The 19,290-nt window shown below is 50.1% G+C and overlaps 1 protein-coding gene across 1 annotated transcript in view; it reads right to left on the minus strand.

The window, feature by feature from the left end:
- The window catches only part of LOC134945475 (glucagon receptor-like), a 221,346-nt gene that overhangs the window by 106,995 nt on the left and 95,061 nt on the right, over positions 1-19,290 (minus strand). The window contains exons 6-8 of the mRNA XM_063934788.1: positions 14,819-14,925; positions 4,737-4,893; positions 1,673-1,832 (exon numbers count right to left, since the gene is read on the minus strand). Of these exons, the coding sequence (XP_063790858.1) occupies positions 1,673-1,832; positions 4,737-4,893; positions 14,819-14,925 (424 nt within the window). The remainder of the gene's footprint in view (positions 1-1,672; positions 1,833-4,736; positions 4,894-14,818; positions 14,926-19,290) is intronic.

The raw sequence follows: 19,290 nt of genomic DNA on the forward strand, positions 1-19,290 counted from the left end.
GGCTTGTGACTTACAGGCATGGCTGGAGTAAATATACTTTATTACAGAAAGCATCCACAGACACACAGGCTGGATGTGTAAGGAAGTAGGACTGGAAGGATATATTCACAGAGACTTGACTGGATCTTGGATATGGATCAGAACCATGCACGAGAATGACTGGAGGGCCACTGCAAGAACATGGCAGGTACAGGGTAAGATCCAACAGGGCATGGGTGCAGGACTAGCAGGGACAGCACACTGAGGACTGAGGCAGGATACGAGGATGCAGGACTCGGACAGACAGACCAGGACACAGGAACAGACAGACTGGGAACTGTACAGGGCACAGCGATCATGTGACAGGCTTCACTAGGACATAGGAACTAAGGAATATTACCGGCAGGCAGGAAATCCCTAGAATGCCTAATAAAAGGGAGGCAGACCAATAACAAGAGTCATCAGGCTGGAATCCGGTAACAAGGTATTCAAAACAGGTGTATTGCTGCATGTAGCAGCCAGTGCCCAAGTTGCTAAGCAACAGCTGGAATGCAGACAGGAATAACTCACAGTGGTGACTCATAACAACGGGTTGGTATTGAAATCAGTATCATAAACTAAGATGTGCTAGTATCATAAGATAAGCTGTGCTAGTATACTAAACTAGGGAGTTCTAGTATCCTAAACTAAGCTCTACTAGATCCTAAGCTGTCCTAGTATCATAAACTAAGCTGTCATAGCATTGTAAATTAAGCTTTCCTAGTATCGCAAACTAAGCTCTCCTAGTATCGCAAACTAAGTTCTCCTTGTACCCTAAACAGAGCTCTCCTAGTATCCTAAACTAAGCTCCCCAATTAGTCTAAATGCAAAATTGGGCCATGCAGTAGCACCGAGAGGGGAGAGGAGCGGTACTAAATACCCTCTCTCCCAATGCTTGTTGTAGGGGTCTGCAGTGGGGCCAGGTCCTCTGCGCCCCCTTCACCTGTCAGCAGCAGCCTCTCTCCCCCGCCCAGCACCTGCTGCTTTGTGCAGAGTTATTGTGGGTCCCTTGATCTGTCCCTGGCTGAGGGGCCCATGGCTTATGCTTTTTTTTCATATATGTTAAGGGGCATCACCACACCTCCATGAATAGATCACGCCCCCTATATTACCCAGGCCCGGTCACACTCTCTATGGCCCTCGAGCCATACTCTATCTCTCCAAAATGCCTCACTCCATTATTCTTTGTGCCAGATATTTGGGGGCCTGTGATGTGCACGTGGGGAGATGGAAAACTAAACTTGCCTTGGAAATGGCATGCTGAGCACATTTCATATCACTTTCTACAGTTGGTTTGTTTTTAGGGTTGTTTTTATTTTTCTTCGGGGGATGGAGGGGGGTGGGGGGGGGGGTGCAAGAATGCTGATAAACTTACAAAAATAACCTATTGGCTGCTCCCAGCAATCAAATGAGAGTTATTGACTAAATCGCTTCATAAAACTCATCTTATACATTATACAGCACGATGTATATTACATTGACTTTTAACATGTAATTTAATAGAATTTTCTGTTTTTATTGTAAACTGGTAAACTTAAAGGAACAGTAATGGGAACTTAACATTTCAGTACACAGGAGATTGGTTATGTAATGATTTTCCATTGGCTTCTCTGTTCTATGGGGTCAGCCTTAGCCATCCCCATTACTCACTTACCCCATCCGAGATACAGGTATATAGTGTAATTGTTCTTCTCGGAGAACACTGCACCGATAAGAAGCTTGTATAGGTAGACCGCCTCCACCACAAACCAATAATGATTGGCCAGGATGCAGTATTGCATAATAACCTGCGCAGTGCGACATCCAATTGCAGCCTGTGATAAGGAGATTATATTAGTACTTATTGCCATGGCATCACTTCTATATTCTGAACCTCACTTATGAAACACAGTAGGGAACCTTTTTAGGGGGAGACGTATCAAACCTTCTAAAGAATGGAGAAGTTGCTCATAGCAACCTATCAGTTTCCACCTCTCATTATAGAATGTATTTGATAAATGCAACCTTGATGTTCATTGGTTGCTATGGACTTTTTCGATTGCCCACCCTTTAGAAGGTTTGATACATTTCCCCCTTAAAATCAATCTAAATTTCGACGTGGACAAACCAGGTTGCAATGCTAGGGGTGCAAATTAAATGTTATGTTTGCAATACAGGGAAAGTACAGCCTGCTGTTTGCATGTAATGCCCACACACGTTTCAGCCTCCTGCAGTGCTACATTGTTTTGCCAAGGTGCTACATTGCTCCTTCTAGTTGAATCCACCGCTGACTCTATAGAAGACTCATATCTGCATGTCAAAATGCCTGATTTTTGCAACAGTTCTCCTAGATAGTGCATCCAGTAGCATGCCTACTCTCTCCTCCCGATCTTTGCACCTACTGTATATTAGCAGAAAGGTGGAATAATCTGAAGAGGTGCACTGTGCCAAACTGCAAATAAATGATTGGTTTTTAATTGCTCCATAAACCTATATATCTTGGTGTTCCACTCTGTGCTTACCAAGAAGCAGTGGCGGTTTCTGCCCGTAAGCTGCAGCGCAGACCACACATTTCATGGGGCGCTGATGAAGGTGGGAGTGGTTAATACATATAGGGTGTCATTCAGGTGCGGACGCAAAGCAGCTACTGTACGCATATCACTCAATGTTTTCTCACTGCGCATGCGCCTAAGCCTCAGTGCGCACATACAGCGAGTGATTCACGAGTTGCGATCACAGACATATTTTAGTCGCAAAGTGAGTTAAAGGATGTCAACGTTTGGGGGTGGTAACAGGGAGTGGTCGAGTGAACGCAGGCGTGTTATGGCTGTTCGGACGTCGTTATCTGGGCGTGCAAACATTAGCAGCTGCGATCACACTTGCTGCTGGAGAATCCTGTGCATTCCGGGAGAGCAGCTCAGCCTGTTCATCTACAGAGATACTCAGGCTCTGCGTGGCGAACCGATGTGCGATAATGTTACCGATGTTTCTGCAGTCATGCAGCGCCGTACGCAAACTATGCAATCGCAATTGGCATTCTTTTACACAGGTTAGCTTTTGCCCATATTATCATGTAATCCCAATTGCAAACGGCAAATCATTGCAACAGGTGTAGAAAGAACAACCGCATTTGAATGACCCTCATAATGTTATATGTAATATATGTGCTGGCTGCCTTACCTGGGGATCAGGGATCATGCCGCTGTGTTTCACTAACCTGCTGTAGCTGCACGGAACACAGCATTCAGTTTGTCCTTCCTCTAGTCTATACGCCCGCTCCCAGACTCTTATGAAACTAGCCAATGGGAGTCTGGGGCATACTTACAGACATTCTGGCTGCTCTCTGCGGGAGAGAGCAGCCAGTTCGGCTCAGCAGGGGGGCAGGGGAGGGCTGTGACGTGAGGAAGGGGTGGGCCGGATGCGGGATAGGGGTGGGATGGGGGCGGGGTTACAGTGGTGCATCCTTTAAGCCACACCTCCGCTCTGTAATGCTGCGATCACCGGCATTACACTGCAGGGGGCGTGGCTATGATGACGCGATTCAGCAAGAATCGCGTCATCGACTGCCCGGACCGGCCACTTTACACACTAAGTGGGCGGACGGGCAGGGAGGACCCCTGAAATCGGGAGACTTGCCTGCTCTTCCGGGGGACCGGGAGGGTCACCCGATTTTCGGGAGCCTCCCGGCCAATCCGGAAGAGTAGGTAAGTATGGTCTGGGGGCATACAGGAAAGACAAGATGAGTGCTGTCTGTGCAATGTGTGTTCAGTGAAACACAGTGGTGTTGCTGATCCCCGGGTAAGACAGCCAGTACATATATTTTATACAATATTACATGTATGTTTATATGAGTCAACCGCCCACCCAGCCGGGAGTATTTTGCATTGAATCCCTTCTGCCGTTTTTAAATCCCGCGGCCACACCTGCCAACAAGTAACGGCTTTGCAGGAGGCTTTGAAAAGCTGGCACTTAGTAAATATACCCCCCCTCTGTGTTTTTGTGGAAATCCAAACACCAGTTACTGACATTAAAGAAAAAGTAAATCACGATTTCAAATTAATATACATAAAAGGGCTAAGTATTACTGAGATGCATTATATACATGAAATAACTGGAGTTTATGCAGGCCACCATGCTTATTTTCACTCTTGTACAGAAGGCCGCAATTCATGACGTTTTTAGGCATCGTCACCCTGCATAAGCTGATGCTTACTCAGGCATGGCTCTTAGATCCGGACACCTGGTTCCAGTAAGTCTGTGTCCGATGACACAGACCCTGGACCTGACTCGCCTTCATAATGGGGATAACACGCCCCCATTTTGAACAGTGCCGGTTGCCATCCCGGCTCCACCCCCCAAATGCCGCAACATCTCCATCATGCTGCGGCTGACATGGCTTCGTCGGGTTTATGTACAAATCTGAATTAAGCCCGGTGATGTCACAGGAGCTGAAAAGACTACTTTCTCAGCTTTATTGACCCTTATCAGATCCTGTTACTGCCCAGATACGTGGAAGGGGCTTTGGCTGTCTGTAATGTCATGTTTAGTGGTCCTTTAAATGTCAAAGCAACTGGAACAATTCAAATTTCAGACAATTATTAAATATTCCATATAATCTTTTACCCACTGGCTGGATGGGCAACATTTGTTCTTCCCACAGGAAAGACAAAGTAAACTAAAGTTCTGTAAAGCGTCAGAAAATCCTACAATTATGGGAAGCAAAATACCATAACGCTGACCTCATTGCTAATGAGAATCTCCCAATCTGAGACCTCAGTGGTCTGCATGCCCCATCTCTTCTCCAGCAAAATATCCTTAGTGATTACAGATATTCCACGGAGAGCAAAAGAGAAGAATAGGTTGGCGTGGATGTAATTCCTGGTGCAACGCAGCTTCCTGGAAAAGAAAGAAAAGATAAATGGGGTGTAAAATACTGAGCAGAGGAACAGCGCTAGTTCTGGTGGTAGGTAGGTTGGAAAATGACTAATCTGATATCGCACTGTCAGCTTTGGGATTTGTTTTGGGATGCAAGCTAGGACCACTTGGGAGGTCTGGTCAAATTTGGAGTGAGTGAATGGGTGAATGGGTGACGTTTCTCCACATTCCATTCTACCTTCTGTGTATGGAACAGGTAGGTCAGAAGTATTACTAGGCTGAGAAGGATCTAAGCAACCGCAATAGCAATACTACTAATCCCTAGAACATGAGGAATAAAGAAGAGGAGACATGTCAGTGACACGAAGGGGAAGGACTCAGTCTATGTATTTCACACTAGGGGGTCAATCTGGGTGTGGTATTGTTTGCCGGCGGTCGGGGGTAACGGCGACCAGCATACCGGCGCCGGAATCCCGACCACCGGCATACCAACAGCTGGGCGAGCGCAAATGAGCCCCTTGCGGTCTCGCTGCGATCGCCACGCTGCGGGCACGGTGGCGGGCTATTCTCCCTCCAGGGGGGTCGTGGACCCCCAAGAGGGAGAAAAGATGTCAGTATGCCGGCGGTTGGGATTCCGGCGCCGGTATGGTGGGCGCCACGAGGCCGGCCACCGGCAACCAGAATACCACCCGTCAATCCAATTATGTGTGAAGGGTGCAAGTTGACGTGGCATTTCAACGCTGGCAACGGCACCCAAACTCACATCTCTCATGGCTTGATTTCTCTCCGAATTTGCCCTATGGGGCTGTGAGCACTTTTGTGTGAAATCGGGTTGCATAAAGTGTGGCTGCTGCAGTGATGACTCACAGGTGTGAAAAACTTGCACACAATTGGACTGACCCCTATATGTGTGTGCATTCTGCAATGAGTGTGGACTGCAGGTAGAGACTGGTACTGCACACCGTGACTAACTGCAGATAGTAGGAATAGTACGGGATCCGGACTGAAAGTCGACAGTAACTAGGTCGACAATGTCTAGGTCGACCACTATTGGTCGACAGTAACTAGGTCGACAGGGACTCTAGGTCGACAGGGTCTTTAGGTCGACTTGTTCTAGGTCGACAGGTCAAAAGGTCGACATGAGTTTTTCACAATTTTTTTCTTTTTTTTAACCTTTTCATACTTAACGATCCACGTGGACTACGATTGGAACGGTAATCTGTGCCGAGCGAAGCGGTAGCGGAGCGAAGGCACCATGCCCGAAGCATGGCGAGCGAAACGAGCCATGCGAGGGGACGCGGTGCACTAATTGGGGTTCCCGGTCACTCTACGAAGAAAACAACACCAAAATAACATTAAAAACTCATGTCGACCTTTTGACCTGTCGACCGAGAACATGTCGACCTAAAGACCCTGTCGACCTAGACACCCTGTCGACCTAGTTACTGTCGACCAATAGTGGTCGACCTAGACATTGTCGACCTAGTTACTGTCGACTTTCAATACCACACCCGAATAGTACACTGTAGTATTAGAGCAGTAATAGGCACACAGGATGGTATGCAGACTGTAATGAATACTACATGATGGTGAGCAGTCTGGGGATAGCAATGCACAATGGTATTGCAGGCTGGAAGCAGGAAGCACACTGGTGAAGTGGCACTGAGTACAGGACTGATCAGTCAGACAGGTGTAGTGAGCAGTGGAAGAGTGGTCAGTCATGGGTAGGTATAGTGAGCACTGAAGTGACGTGCGGTGGGGTGAGGCAGGACCTTTCCTGACAAACTAACGTTTGCATCAGAGTTTTGACTGTAACTCAGTGGCGCACGCAGGGGGGGTTTCCGAGTACCTGGAAACCCCCCTGATGAGCCAAGTTTTCTTTTTGAGACGGAGACAGCTGTGTCTCCGTCTCAGCAAAATAGCCGCGACCGCGATCGCAGAGCTGCAGCAAACACAGAGAGCTAAGTATGCAGCTCTCTGCTAACAGTCATGGGGGCCTTCCGTCCTCACACGTCCGCCCCTCTGCTCCCAGCCCACTGTGTACTGTATACAGTATGTAAGTTTTAAATCTTTGTTATTGTGTGTATTTGTATGGTGTGTACAGTATGTATGTGGGTTTGTTTGTGCTTGTGTATGTACTGTATGTATGTATGTATGTATGTATGTATGTGTGTTTCATTATATGTGTATGTATATATGTGTGTTATAGATATAGGTATATATATATACGTATATATGTATATGTGTGTATATATATATATATATATATATATATATATGTATATATATACATACACACACACACACACACACACACACACACACAGTTCAGATATGCGAGTGGCACTATTGGGACTTAATCTGCAGCAAAATAGATCCAGTAGACGGCGGTGCTTACTATTTTCAAACTGTTTTCAAAGATACAAAAAAAAACAACCATACATGTTCTTACCTCTCTAGGATAACATCAAGTGATCTCTATGCCGCTGTCCCTGCAAACGCCGTCCACTCTCGATGACGTCAGAGATCACTGGGTGTTATCCTATAAAGGTAAGAACATGTATGGTTGTTTTTTTGTATGAAAACGGTTTGAAAATAAACTGAAACGTTGGAGTAAGCACCACCGTCTACTGGATTTATTTTGCTGTAAATTACGTCCCGAGAGTGCCACCCGCATATCTGAACTGTATTCTAGCCGACACCTGGGTATTTATTTATGTATGGATGGAGTGCAGATTGTCCGGGACTAACTATATATATATATATATATATATATATACATATATACATACACTAGGTGATTCATCGCGCCCTACGGGCGCTCTTCACACCGTCGTTAGGGGCTACACCCCGTTAACCCCTGCACGCCTTTGAACATACGCAGGCCGGTAGATATCAGATTCAGAAATGCAGGGCAGTATTGAGGGCATACAGAAATGGGGTCCTGTTGAGAAAAAATAGAGAGGCGTAAGGGGGGAGAAAGGGAATGTACAGAAACGCTGTGCGATTAGTAAAGGATAGGGAGAGTCAGGGTGGTAGGGAGAGGATAAAGAGAGGTAAGGTGTTAGACAGAAAATACTGTTGCAAGAGGCTATGACCCGTTAACCCCTGCACAGGCTTCAACTGTGCTATAATTGTTATTATATGGAGTATTACCGGCAAAAAAGTTTATGCTAGTGGGTAAATATCGCAAGGGGGAAGGGCGTGCGATTGTCAAGGGGGCGTAGCCTTTTGTGAGGGCGTGAAGAGAGGCCGCAGGGCACAATGAATAACATAGTGTAGTATATACTGCTAGTGTATGCAGCGCAGCTTTTACACACAGTGGTCACAAGTATCAGAGCCGCGTATACACACAATGGACACAGGTAGCTGAGCCGCTTATACACACAATGGCCACAGGTAACGGAGCCACGTATCCACACAGTGGCCAGAGGTAGCAGGGCAGCTTATACACACAATACCCACAGGTAGCAGAGCCGCTTATACACACAATACCCACAGGTAGCAGAGCCGCTTATACACACAATACCCACAGGTAGCAGAGCCACTTATACACACAGCGCCCACAGGTAGCAGAGCCGCTTATACACACAGTGCCCACAGGTAGCAGAGCCACTTATACATACAGTGCCCACAGGTAGCAGAGACATTTATACACAACGTGCCCACAGGTAGCAAAGCAGTTTATACACACAATGACCACAGGTAGCAGTGGTGCTTATACACACAATGGCCCCCGGTAGCAGTGCCACTTCTACACACAATTCCCATAGGTAACAGAGGCGCTTATACACACAGTGGCCACAGGTAGCAGCACCGCTTATACACACAATGGCCACAGGTAGCAGCACCACTTATACACACAATGGCCACAGGTAGCAGTGGCGCTTATACACACAATGGCCACAGGTAGCAGTGTCACTTATACACACAATGACCACTGGTAGCAGAGCCACGTATACACAATGGCCACAGGTAGCAGTGTCGCTTAGACACATAATGGCCACAGTATTACTTTTTTTATTAATCCAATGTACACTGGTAGCAACTATACTCACAGAAGTTCAGTGTGTGTGTGGGGTTTTTGGAAAGGGGGTGGGTTCAGTGAGGTGGAGGTGCTTATCCGTGCCACTGATCACCCTGATTCAGGGAATCACTTGTAGCGGCTGCGGATGGTGTCTGAGGTTCTACGTGTGGTGGAGGGGTGGGTGCGGGAGGGGGTCCAGAGGTGTTGCGGGTGGTGGAGAGGTGGGTGCAGTGGCACGGATGGCGGAAAGGGTGCAGAGGTGCTGTGGGTGGGGGAGGGGTGGGTGTGGAGGAGGCGCGGATGGGGGAGGTGCGGGTGCGGAAGGGGAGTGTAGATGCTGTTGGTGGGGGTGGGGTGGGTGCGGGGGGCTGTGGATGAAGGAGGGGGTCTGGAGGTGGTGTGCGTGGGGGAGGGGCGATGTAGTGGGGGGGGGGGTGTTTGGGGCGGTGGTGTTGCAGGGGGGGTGAGGTTGGGTGATAGGTGCTAGAAGTGCTGCGGGTGGAGGAGGGGTGGCTGCAGGGGAGCCGTGGATGGGGTCCGGAGGTGCTGTGGGAGGTGGTCCAGAGGTGCTGCGGGTGGGGGAGGTGTGGCAGGTCCACGAATGGGGGAAGGTGTCTACAGATGATGTGGGTGGGGGAGGGGGCCGGAGGTGCTGTGGTTGGCGGAGTGGCGGCTGCGGGGGTGTGGTGGGGGTCAGGATGCGCTGTGGGCAGGGGGTGCTGCGGGTGTGGGTGCTACGGGCGGGGGAGGGAGTGCCGCGGGTGGGAGGGGGATGTGGTGGGTGCTATGGGTGGGGGAGGGGCATGTGCCACGGGTGGGGGGCGGATGTGGTGGATGCTGTGGGTGCCGCGGGTGGGGGAGGGATGGATGGGGTGGAGGGTGCAGGGGTGTAGCGGGGGGAGAGGGGGGTATGGGGGTGGGGGAGGTGCGGGGGTGCTGCGGTTGGGGGAGGGAGTGCAGCGGGCGGGGGAGGGGTGTGTGCCATGAGTGGGAGGCAGATGTGGTGGATGCTGTGGGTGCCGCGGGTGGGGGAGGTGTGGGTGGGGTGGAAGGTGGGGAGGAGTGGGTATGGGGGTGGGGGAGGTGCAGGGGTGCTGCAGGTGGGGGAGGGGCGGGTGGGGTGGAGAGGGGAGAGGTGGGTATGGAGGTGGGGGAGGGGCGGGGGTTTTGCAGGTTGTGGGTGATACGGGTGGGGGAGGGGGTGGGAGTGCGTGGCGGGGTGGGGGATGGATGTGGTGGGTGGGGGAGGGACGGGAGTGCCGTGGGTGGGGGAGGGGCGGGGGTGCTGCAGGTGGGGGAGGGAGTGGGAGTGCCACGGGTGGGGGGCGGATGTGGTGGATACTGTGGGTGCCGCGGGTGAGGGAGGAGCGGGAGGGGTGGAGGGTACGGGGGTGTAGCGGGGAGAGAGGTGGGTATCGGGGTGGGGGAGGGGGTGTCGCGGGTGGGGGAGGGGTGGGGTGCGCCGCGGTTTGTGGGTGCTATGGGTGGGGGAGGGGGCGGGAGTGGCGCGGGTGGGGGAGGAACGTGTACCGTGGGTGGGGGACAGATGTGGTGGGTGCCGCGGGTGGGGGAGGGGGCGGGAGTGATGGTGGGGGAGGGGCGGGAGTGCCGTGGGTGGGGGAGGGGCGGTGGGTGCTGCAGGTGTGGGTGTAACGGGGAGGGGCGGTGGGTGCTGCAGGTGTGGGTGTAACGGGTGGGGGCCGGAGTGCCGTGGATGGGGGAGGGGCGGGAGTGCCGCAGGTAGGGGAGGAGTGCTGCAGATGTGGGTGCTATGGGTGAGGGAGGGGACGGGAGTGCCGCGGGTGGGGGAGGGGCGGGAGTGCCGCGGGTGGGGGAGGGGCGGTGGGTGCTGCAGGTGTGGGTTCAATGGATGGGGGAGGGGGCGGGAGTGCCGGGAGTGCCGCGGGTGGGGGAGGGGTGGGGAGTGCTGCAAATGTGGGTGCTATGGGTGGGGGAGGGGGCGGGAGTGCCGCGGGTGGGGGGTGCAGCAGGTGTGGGTGCTGCGGGTGGGAGGGTGCGGGGAGGAGGGAGGCGTGTGCTGCGGGTGGGGGGCGGATGTTGTGGAGGCTATGGGTGCCGCGGGTGGGAGGGGGGCGGGTGCGGCAGTCAGAGATCATCCACGGCATTCTCCTCCGGAGTGTGCGACAGCCGCAAGACTCACCGGCTGCAGTGTAACCAGGGTGCAGGGAGTGTACAGGGAGGAGGGAAAGAGGGGACTGGGTAGAGACGGGGAGGGAACTGGGCGGGGATGGGCGGACCGAGGGAGGGGACTGTTCCTGGCCTGCATCCAGCCACCCAGATCTGTGCCTGTGACTCCGCCCAGCGTTAGAGGGCCAGGCACAGAATCACAAGGCTATTATATAGGAGATATATATACACTGCTCAAAAAAATAAAGGGAACACTAAAATAACACATCCTAGATCTGAATGAATGAGATATTCTTATTAAATACTTTGTTCTTTACATAGTTGAATGTGCGGACAACAAAATCACACAAAAATGATCAATGGAAATCAAATTTATTAACCCATGGAGGTCTGGATTTGGAGTCACCCTCAAAATTAAAGTGGAAAAACACACTACAGGCTGATCCAACTTTGATATAATGTCCTTAAAACAAGTCAAAATGAGGCTCAGTAGTGTGTGTGGCCTCCACGTGCCTGTATGACCTCCCTACAACCCACACAAGTGGCTTAGGTAGTGCAGCTCATCCAGGATGGCACATCAATGCGAGCTGTGGAAAGAGGGTTTGCTGTGTCTGTCAGCGTAGATAGGCCAGTACATCAGGAGACGTGGAGAAGGCCGTAGGAGGGCAACAACCCAGGACCGCTACCTCCACCTTTGTGCAAGGAGGAACAGGAGGAGCACTGCCAGAGCCCTGCAAAATGACCTCCAGCAAGCCACAAATGTGCATGTGTCTACTCAAACGATCAGAAACAGACTCCATGAGGGTGGTATGAGGGCCCGACACCCACAGGTGGGGGTTGTGCTTACAGCCCAACACCGTGCAGGACGTTTGGCATTTGCCAGAGAACATCAAGATTGGCAAATTCGCCACTGGCGCCCTGTGCTCTTCACAGATGAAAGCAGGTTCTCACTGAGCACATGTGACAGACATGACAGAGTCTTGAGACGCCAAGGAGAACGTTCTGCTGCCTGCAACATCCTCCAACATGACCGGTTTGGCAGTGGGGTCAGTAATGGTGTGGGATGGCATTTCTTTGGGGGGCCGCACAACCCTCCATGGGACTTAGTAACTTTTTCTAATGTGAGGGAATGGTAGTGTCGGGAGTTTGCTAATTATTGAGTCCACTGTCATTTATGCTGGGGTTGGCTTCAGCAGAGTCAGGGTAGTAAGAGTAACCATAGGACGATCATTTTTTTATAAAATGAGAAGGTATAGGGTGTTCCATTTACCAATGTGTTTGAGGTTATGAAATTAACGGATGACTGTACCAGTATACAATAAGATAACAAATGTCCCTTTAAGAACCAGGTCTGATTATATCTAATAAGATGTACTGTAAAGCACTTTTACTCTGTGGCAGGGGGTAATACAAGGACAGCCAGTTGCTGCATGTTGTGTGTAAATGATAGCAGCTGTTGCACGCTCACCCATGCACTGATATTAAATTTGAGACAGCACTTTATTTTGATATGCACTAGCACTTTTGACCAGTTTTGGTCCTGTTTTGCACGTTATCCCTGAATGCTATTAACGGAATGGGTTTGTTTTTGTCTCCATGGTTACGCGGCTGACTCCCGCGACGTCACTTCCGGATGCGGCTGACGCGCTCGGAGGCGCCGGGCGGAGGGACTGGCGGTGTGACCAGCTGGAGACGACAGGTGAATGGCTGTTTGTTGGGGGGTAAGTACTACCTTGGGATATTTAAATGTTTGTTGTGCACTGTTAACACTTATCCTGAAGAAGGGGAACTGATCCCCGAGACTCCGAGTGCCGCCTTTTTCTTTGGTTGTGTGTATATATATATATATATATATATATGATGAATGGCACTCCTAACTAATACCGCAGAATCAGATAATATGTATGGTGACAGGACGGCACTCAGAGACTGGTAAACCATAGAAAATCGGCACAGGACACTGTAGCTGTTTGACAACGTTTCAGAGTTACTGTAGACTCTGAAATGTCGACAAACAGCTACAGCGTCCTGTGCCGATTTTCTATGGTTTACCAGTCTCTATGAGTGCCGTTCTGTCTCCATATATGTGTGTGTGTGTGTGTGTGTGTGTGTGTGTGTGTGTGTGTGTGTGTGTGTGTGTGTGTGTGTGTGTATATATATATATATATATATATATATATATATATATATATATATATATATATATTACACATACATGCACATATACATACATACACACCCACCCACGGAAACCCCCCTTGCTAGATCCTGCGTTTGCCCCTGTAACTATAAACTAAAGTATATGAAAAATACAAAGAATATGTTAGAAATATCTTCTTTGTATTATTCTAATAAATGTTATAGTCAAAACTCTGGAGTAAAAAGTATATGGCAGGTGAGGCAGTGCCTTCCCTGTTTATCTTTTCCACACATCTCTGATTAACACTCAGCAAATTTCCAGGAGTTTATACTGCATACTTGCCTACTCTCCCAGAATGGCTGGGAGGCTCCCGAAAATCGGGTGAAGCCCCCCCCCCTCCCGCAAAGTGGGCAAGTGTCCCGGATCCGCCCGCACCCCGCAATTACTGAGTAAAGTGGGCGGTCCGGGTGGCCAAATACGTGATTTGTGCTGAATCGTGTTATTGTAACCACGCCCCGCCACTGTGCAATGCCGGTAATCTCCACATTACATACTGGAGTGTGTGGCTACGATGACGCGATAGTGCAGCCACGCCCCCACACATAGCCTTTCCATTGTGTCACGCCGCCTCTCTGCCCCCTATTTGGCAACCATGTTATACTACTGCACCTGTGTATAATGCCCACATGAAACCCTTTGGCTCATATATTGTGTGTAAATCTGACTTTGGTACTAGTCTGTACCTCCTGAGCCATTTACCTTACCACATGTCCCTGGTGAGCAGTGTAAGAGTGATCAGTGAGGGGTAACTAGTGTTGACATGTAGTTGAATGGTTAAATGCTTCAGTCTGTCTCTTTACTGAGTATTATTGTGCATGACTTATCAGCCACAATAACATCACAAGCATGTTTTACTGTGCATGACTAATTTACCTCAATAACATCACATGTCTGAGGAAATATTATTCACTAACTTAAAGCTTAGACTGTGTAGGTGGCATGTGGATGTTGTAATCTTGGCTTTATAAACAGGTTTGCATGTTCCCAAGCTTGGTACTGTGTTATTGGAGCGTCACAGGTACAGTACTTAACCCAGAAGAGATTGACACCTTATCATATTGACTGTTGTTTACCTTCAATTACCTGTATCCTGATATAGGGGCTGATCCACGCTCCATTTCCAGGGAGGAGACTGAATGCTGCGGAGGCAGAGGCCGGCAATCAGGAGGGGAGGGGGGAGGTGGTGCAGCACGAACGGGGGCGTGGCGGGTGCGTGATCACGGTGGCTGAGTGATGTCACATGCAGCTGCCACGATCAGAAACATGGCGACAAGAGGCATCCTTAATTTCTGCTAACAAGCAGAAATTGCGATGTGATCGCAATTTCTGCTTGTTGTATGGGGGGAGGCGCCAGTCAGCATGCTGGGCGACCTTGCCCTGCGATGGGCGGCCCTCAGCATGCTAATAAAAGGATTGCAAATTCTGCTAATTAGCAAAATTTGCAATCCTTACTGAATTAGGCCCATAGTCAATGAAATCTACTCTTTGGGATCAACATGTGGACTACCAACTTGTAGGCATCTGCAAATTACTGGCAGCGTGAGTGATCTCTCAAGGTCCAGGGTACTTACCTGCACATGGTGAGGATCATCAGGGATGATAAGAGTGCTATTAGTGACACGGAATATCCCACAGTGTACAGAGCTCTGAAGCTAAGCAATAAGTCCCTTGTCCCCACCTGAGAAGACATAAGGCATTACTCATCTTTCACACTATTATAATCTCACAATATCACATAGTCACATATGTAAGCGACCATCTTGTACTTGGTCCACACCAATACCATGTCCTAGGAGATTTGGGGATACAGGGATCAATGTATCAGTTAGAGGTAGGTAATTCATTCTTCTTCAGATATATTGAAAGGCAATCTTTTCAGAAATCAGAGATTTCTTCAGTGGTGCTTTTGCTTCTCCTAATAAGCCTATGGCGGGAAAGCATGCTGGTTACTTATTAAATGACAAAGAGCTGACGTTTTTGTCCCATAAAGTAATCTGCATAGGGCCGCTCACTGGCAATTACACATCGCTAGGCTGATGGACAGATAATGCTGCAACATCACTGTAGGTAGTTAGGGGGTCATTCAGATCTGATCGCCGCTGTGCATTTTCACACAGAGTGCGATCAGATCTGAACTGCGCATGCGTCTGAGCCGCACTGCGCCGGCATGACAGATGGCTGCTACGGGGATCGGCGCCGGGATGGTGTGAAGGATCCAGTTGCAATCAAGGAGATTGACAGGAAGACGCCGTTCGTGGGTGGCAACTGACTGTTTTCCGTGAGTATCCGGAAAAATGCAGGCGGACTCAGGCGTCTTGAGGGAGGGTGTCTGACGTCAGCTCCGGCCCCGATCAGGAGGATTCAATCGTAGCGGCTAAGTAAGTCCTGGGCTGTGCAGAAATTGCACAAACTGATCTTTGTGCAGCTCCGCTAACGAAGCGATCGCACACTTGCACAAGCTTTTCCCCTCCCCCTTTTGGCAACTATCTGATTGCAGGGCAGCAAAAAATGCAGCCCAACGATCAGATCTGACTTACCCCCTTATTCTTAATATGCAGCTGTGCTAAGATATCCTGCATTGCTGCACCAATGCACAACGGTGGTTGTTTTTGGATTTAGAATCTGCACAAGAACAGATTAGTAATGATTTATCTATGAGCCTAATTCAGACCTGATCTGACCTCTGCAAATTTGCAAAGGTTTGCGATCGGATAGTCACCGCCGAGACAGAGTGGAAGATTGCCCCGTGCAAGTCCGCTTCCTGTCAATCAGCCTACATTCACCTAGCGATAAAAAGAAAGGCAGGATTTTTTTGCAGTTTAGCCTTGCGTCTGCGCATTACGATCCGTACGCATGCGCATTCTTTCGATAATCGTCCGCTGTGCGATTTTGCACAACAGCAATCAGGTCTGAATTAAGCCCAATGTATGTTACAGTTTATTTTACAATATAATATCCAGATGTGGGCAGAGCTGCTATTGCTGCTGATACATAGAAGCAGCAATAGCACTAATATGGTAATGCAGCGGGAGGTGTCACGCCTTCTACTGCATTACTGATCCCAACTGCATCCTATGATGCAGCATTGACTCATCTGCGACACCATTGGCCGGCTGCATGACCCATGGGGTCACGCAAGCCAGCTACCACAGGAGCTACCAAGAATCCAGGAAATCTCCTTCCTCTTACTGAGATCCAGGCCTCGTCCCTCCACGGCAATGGCAGTGACACTCCACCGTTTTGAGAAATGGAGGACGTCACTGCCCCCTCTCTCCGCCCCCAAACGGCATCAGGTTGTCAGTCACTGAAGTACTGGTCTGGCACATGCACAAATTACCGAACAACGGTGCTCATGCTCCACAGATCCGTTGAGGCCTTAATAAGGCCCAATGGGCGGGATGTATTAACATACATCGCCGCCCATCGCAGCGATGTTGATCGCATATGTACTAACATATGCGATTAACATCGCAATGCGGCGGTGACGGAGGCCCCCTACGATACCTGTGAGGTAGTGTGCGAGGGGGGGGGGGGGGTCTCCGCCACCTCCCTGGGCTCTCCCTCTCCTCTCTGCACGGCATGCAGGCAGCAGGCTATCCCGGGCGCCTCCTCCTCCTCCCTGTAGCTGGAAGGATCTCCGGCTGTGTTGCTAGGGGGAGGAGGAGTTTAGCTTCCGGGACCAGGGCTTCCTGGAGGAAGGAATGTCGGGGGGTTGACGTCTGCGGCTGCAGAGGCGGGAGGTTGCGGCGGCCGGCGTTAAGAAGCCCATAGGCTTCTATAGGGTATCGCCATCCAAAGATGGTGATACCCTCATGGGCGAAAAAAGCGGCGGACGAGGGTTAGTACATACGAAAATGTGATAAAAACACAGAAAACGGGGGTTTTATCTCATTTTCCCTCTAGTACATCCCGCCCAATGTCTCTTAGATCTGGGAAAAATAAGAATTTACTTACCGATAATTCTATTTCTCGTAGTCCGTAGTGGATGCTGGGGACTCCGTAAGGACCATGGGGAATAGCGGCTCCGCAGGAGACAGGGCACAAAAGTAAAAGCTTTAGGATCAGGTGGTGTGCACTGGCTCCTCCCCCTATGACCCTCCTCCAAGCCTCAGTTAGGATACTGTGCCCGGACGAGCGTACACAATAAGGAAGGATTTTGAATCCCGGGTAAGACTCATACCAGCCACACCAATCACACTGTACAACCTGTGATCTGAACCCAGTTAACAGCCTGATAACAGCGGAGCCTCTGAAAAGATGGCTCACAACAATAATAACCCGTTTTAGTTAACAATAACTATGTACAAATATTGCAGACAATCCGCACTTGGGATGGGCGCCCAGCATCCACTACGGACTACGAGAAATAGAATTATCGGTAAGTAAATTCTTATTTTCTCTGACGTCCTAAGTGGATGCTGGGGACTCCGTAAGGACCATGGGGATTATACCAAAGCTCCCAAACGGGCAGGAGAGTGCGGATGACTCTGCAGCACCGAATGAGAGAACTCCAGGTCCTCCTCAGCCAGGGTATCAAATTTGTAGAATTTTGCAAACGTGTTTGCCCCTGACCAAGTAGCAGCTCGGCAAAGTTGTAAAGCCGAGACCCCTCGGGCAGCCGCCCAAGATGAGCCCACCTTCCTTGTGGAATGGGCATTTACATATTTTGGCTGTGGCAGGCCTGCCACAGAATGTGCAAGCTGAATTGTACTACACATCCAACTAGCAATCGTCTGCTTAGAAGCAAGAGCACCCAGTTTGTTGGGTGCATACAGGATAACAGCAAGTCAGTTTTCCTGACTCCAGCCGTCCTGGAAACATATATTTTCAGGGCCCTGACAACATCTAGCAACTTGGAGTCCTCCAAGTCCCTAGTAGCCGCAGGTACCACAATAAGCTGGTTCAGGTGAAACGCTGACACCACCTTAGGGAGAAACTGGGGACGAGTCCGCAGCTCTGCCCTGTCCGAATGGACAATCAGATATGGGCTTTTGTGAGACAAAGCCGCCAATTCTGACACTCGCCTGGCCGAGGCCAGGGCCAACAGCATGGTCACTTTCCATGTGAGATATTTCAAATCCACAGATTTGAGCGGTTTAAACCAATGTGATTTGAGGAATCCCAGAACTACGTTGAGATCCCACAGTGCCACTGTAGGCACAAAAGGGGGTTGTATATGCAGTACTCCCTTGACAAACTTCTGGACTTCAGGAACTGAAGCCAATTCTTTCTGGAAGAAAATCGACAGGGCCGAAATTTGAACCTTAATGGACCCCAATTTGAGGCCCATAGACACTCCTGTTTGCAGGAAATGCAGGAATCGACCGAGTTGAAATTCCTCCGTGGGGCCTTCCTGGCCTCACACCATGCAACATATTTTCGCCAAATGTGGTGATAATGTTGTGCGGTCACCTCCTTCCTGGCTCTGACCAGGGTAGGGATGACCTCTTCCGGAATGCCTTTTTCCCTTAGGATCCGGCGTTCAACCACCATGCCGTCAAACGCAGCCGCGGTAAGACTTGGAACAGACATGATCCTTGCTGAAGCAAGTCCCTTCTTAGTATCTCTTGAAGTTCCGGGTACCAAGTCCTTCTTGGCCAATCCGGAGCCACGAGTATAGTTCTTACTCCTCTCCGTCTTATAATTCTCAGTACCTTGGGTATGAGAGGCAGAGGAGGGAACACATACACCGACTGGTACACCCACGGTGTTACCAGAGCGTCCCTGCTATTGCCTGAGGGTCTCTTGACCTGGCGCAATACCTGTCCAGTTTTTTGTTCAGACGGGACGCCATCATGTCCACCTTTGGTCTTTCCCAACGGTTCACAATCATGTGGAAGACTTCCAGATGAAGTCCCCACTCTCCTGGGTGGAGGTCGTGCCTGCTGAGGAAGTCTGCTTCCCAGTTGTCCACTCCCGGAATGAACACCGCTGACAGTGTTATCACATGATTTTTCGCCCAGCGAAGAATCCTTGCTGCCATTGCCCTCCTGCTTCTTGTGCCGCCCTGTCTGTTTACGTGGGCGACTGCCGTGATGTTGTC

The sequence above is a fragment of the Pseudophryne corroboree genome, chromosome 7 (assembly GCF_028390025.1).
Source record: "Pseudophryne corroboree isolate aPseCor3 chromosome 7, aPseCor3.hap2, whole genome shotgun sequence".
In the NCBI taxonomy this organism is placed as follows: domain Eukaryota; kingdom Metazoa; phylum Chordata; class Amphibia; order Anura; family Myobatrachidae; genus Pseudophryne; species Pseudophryne corroboree.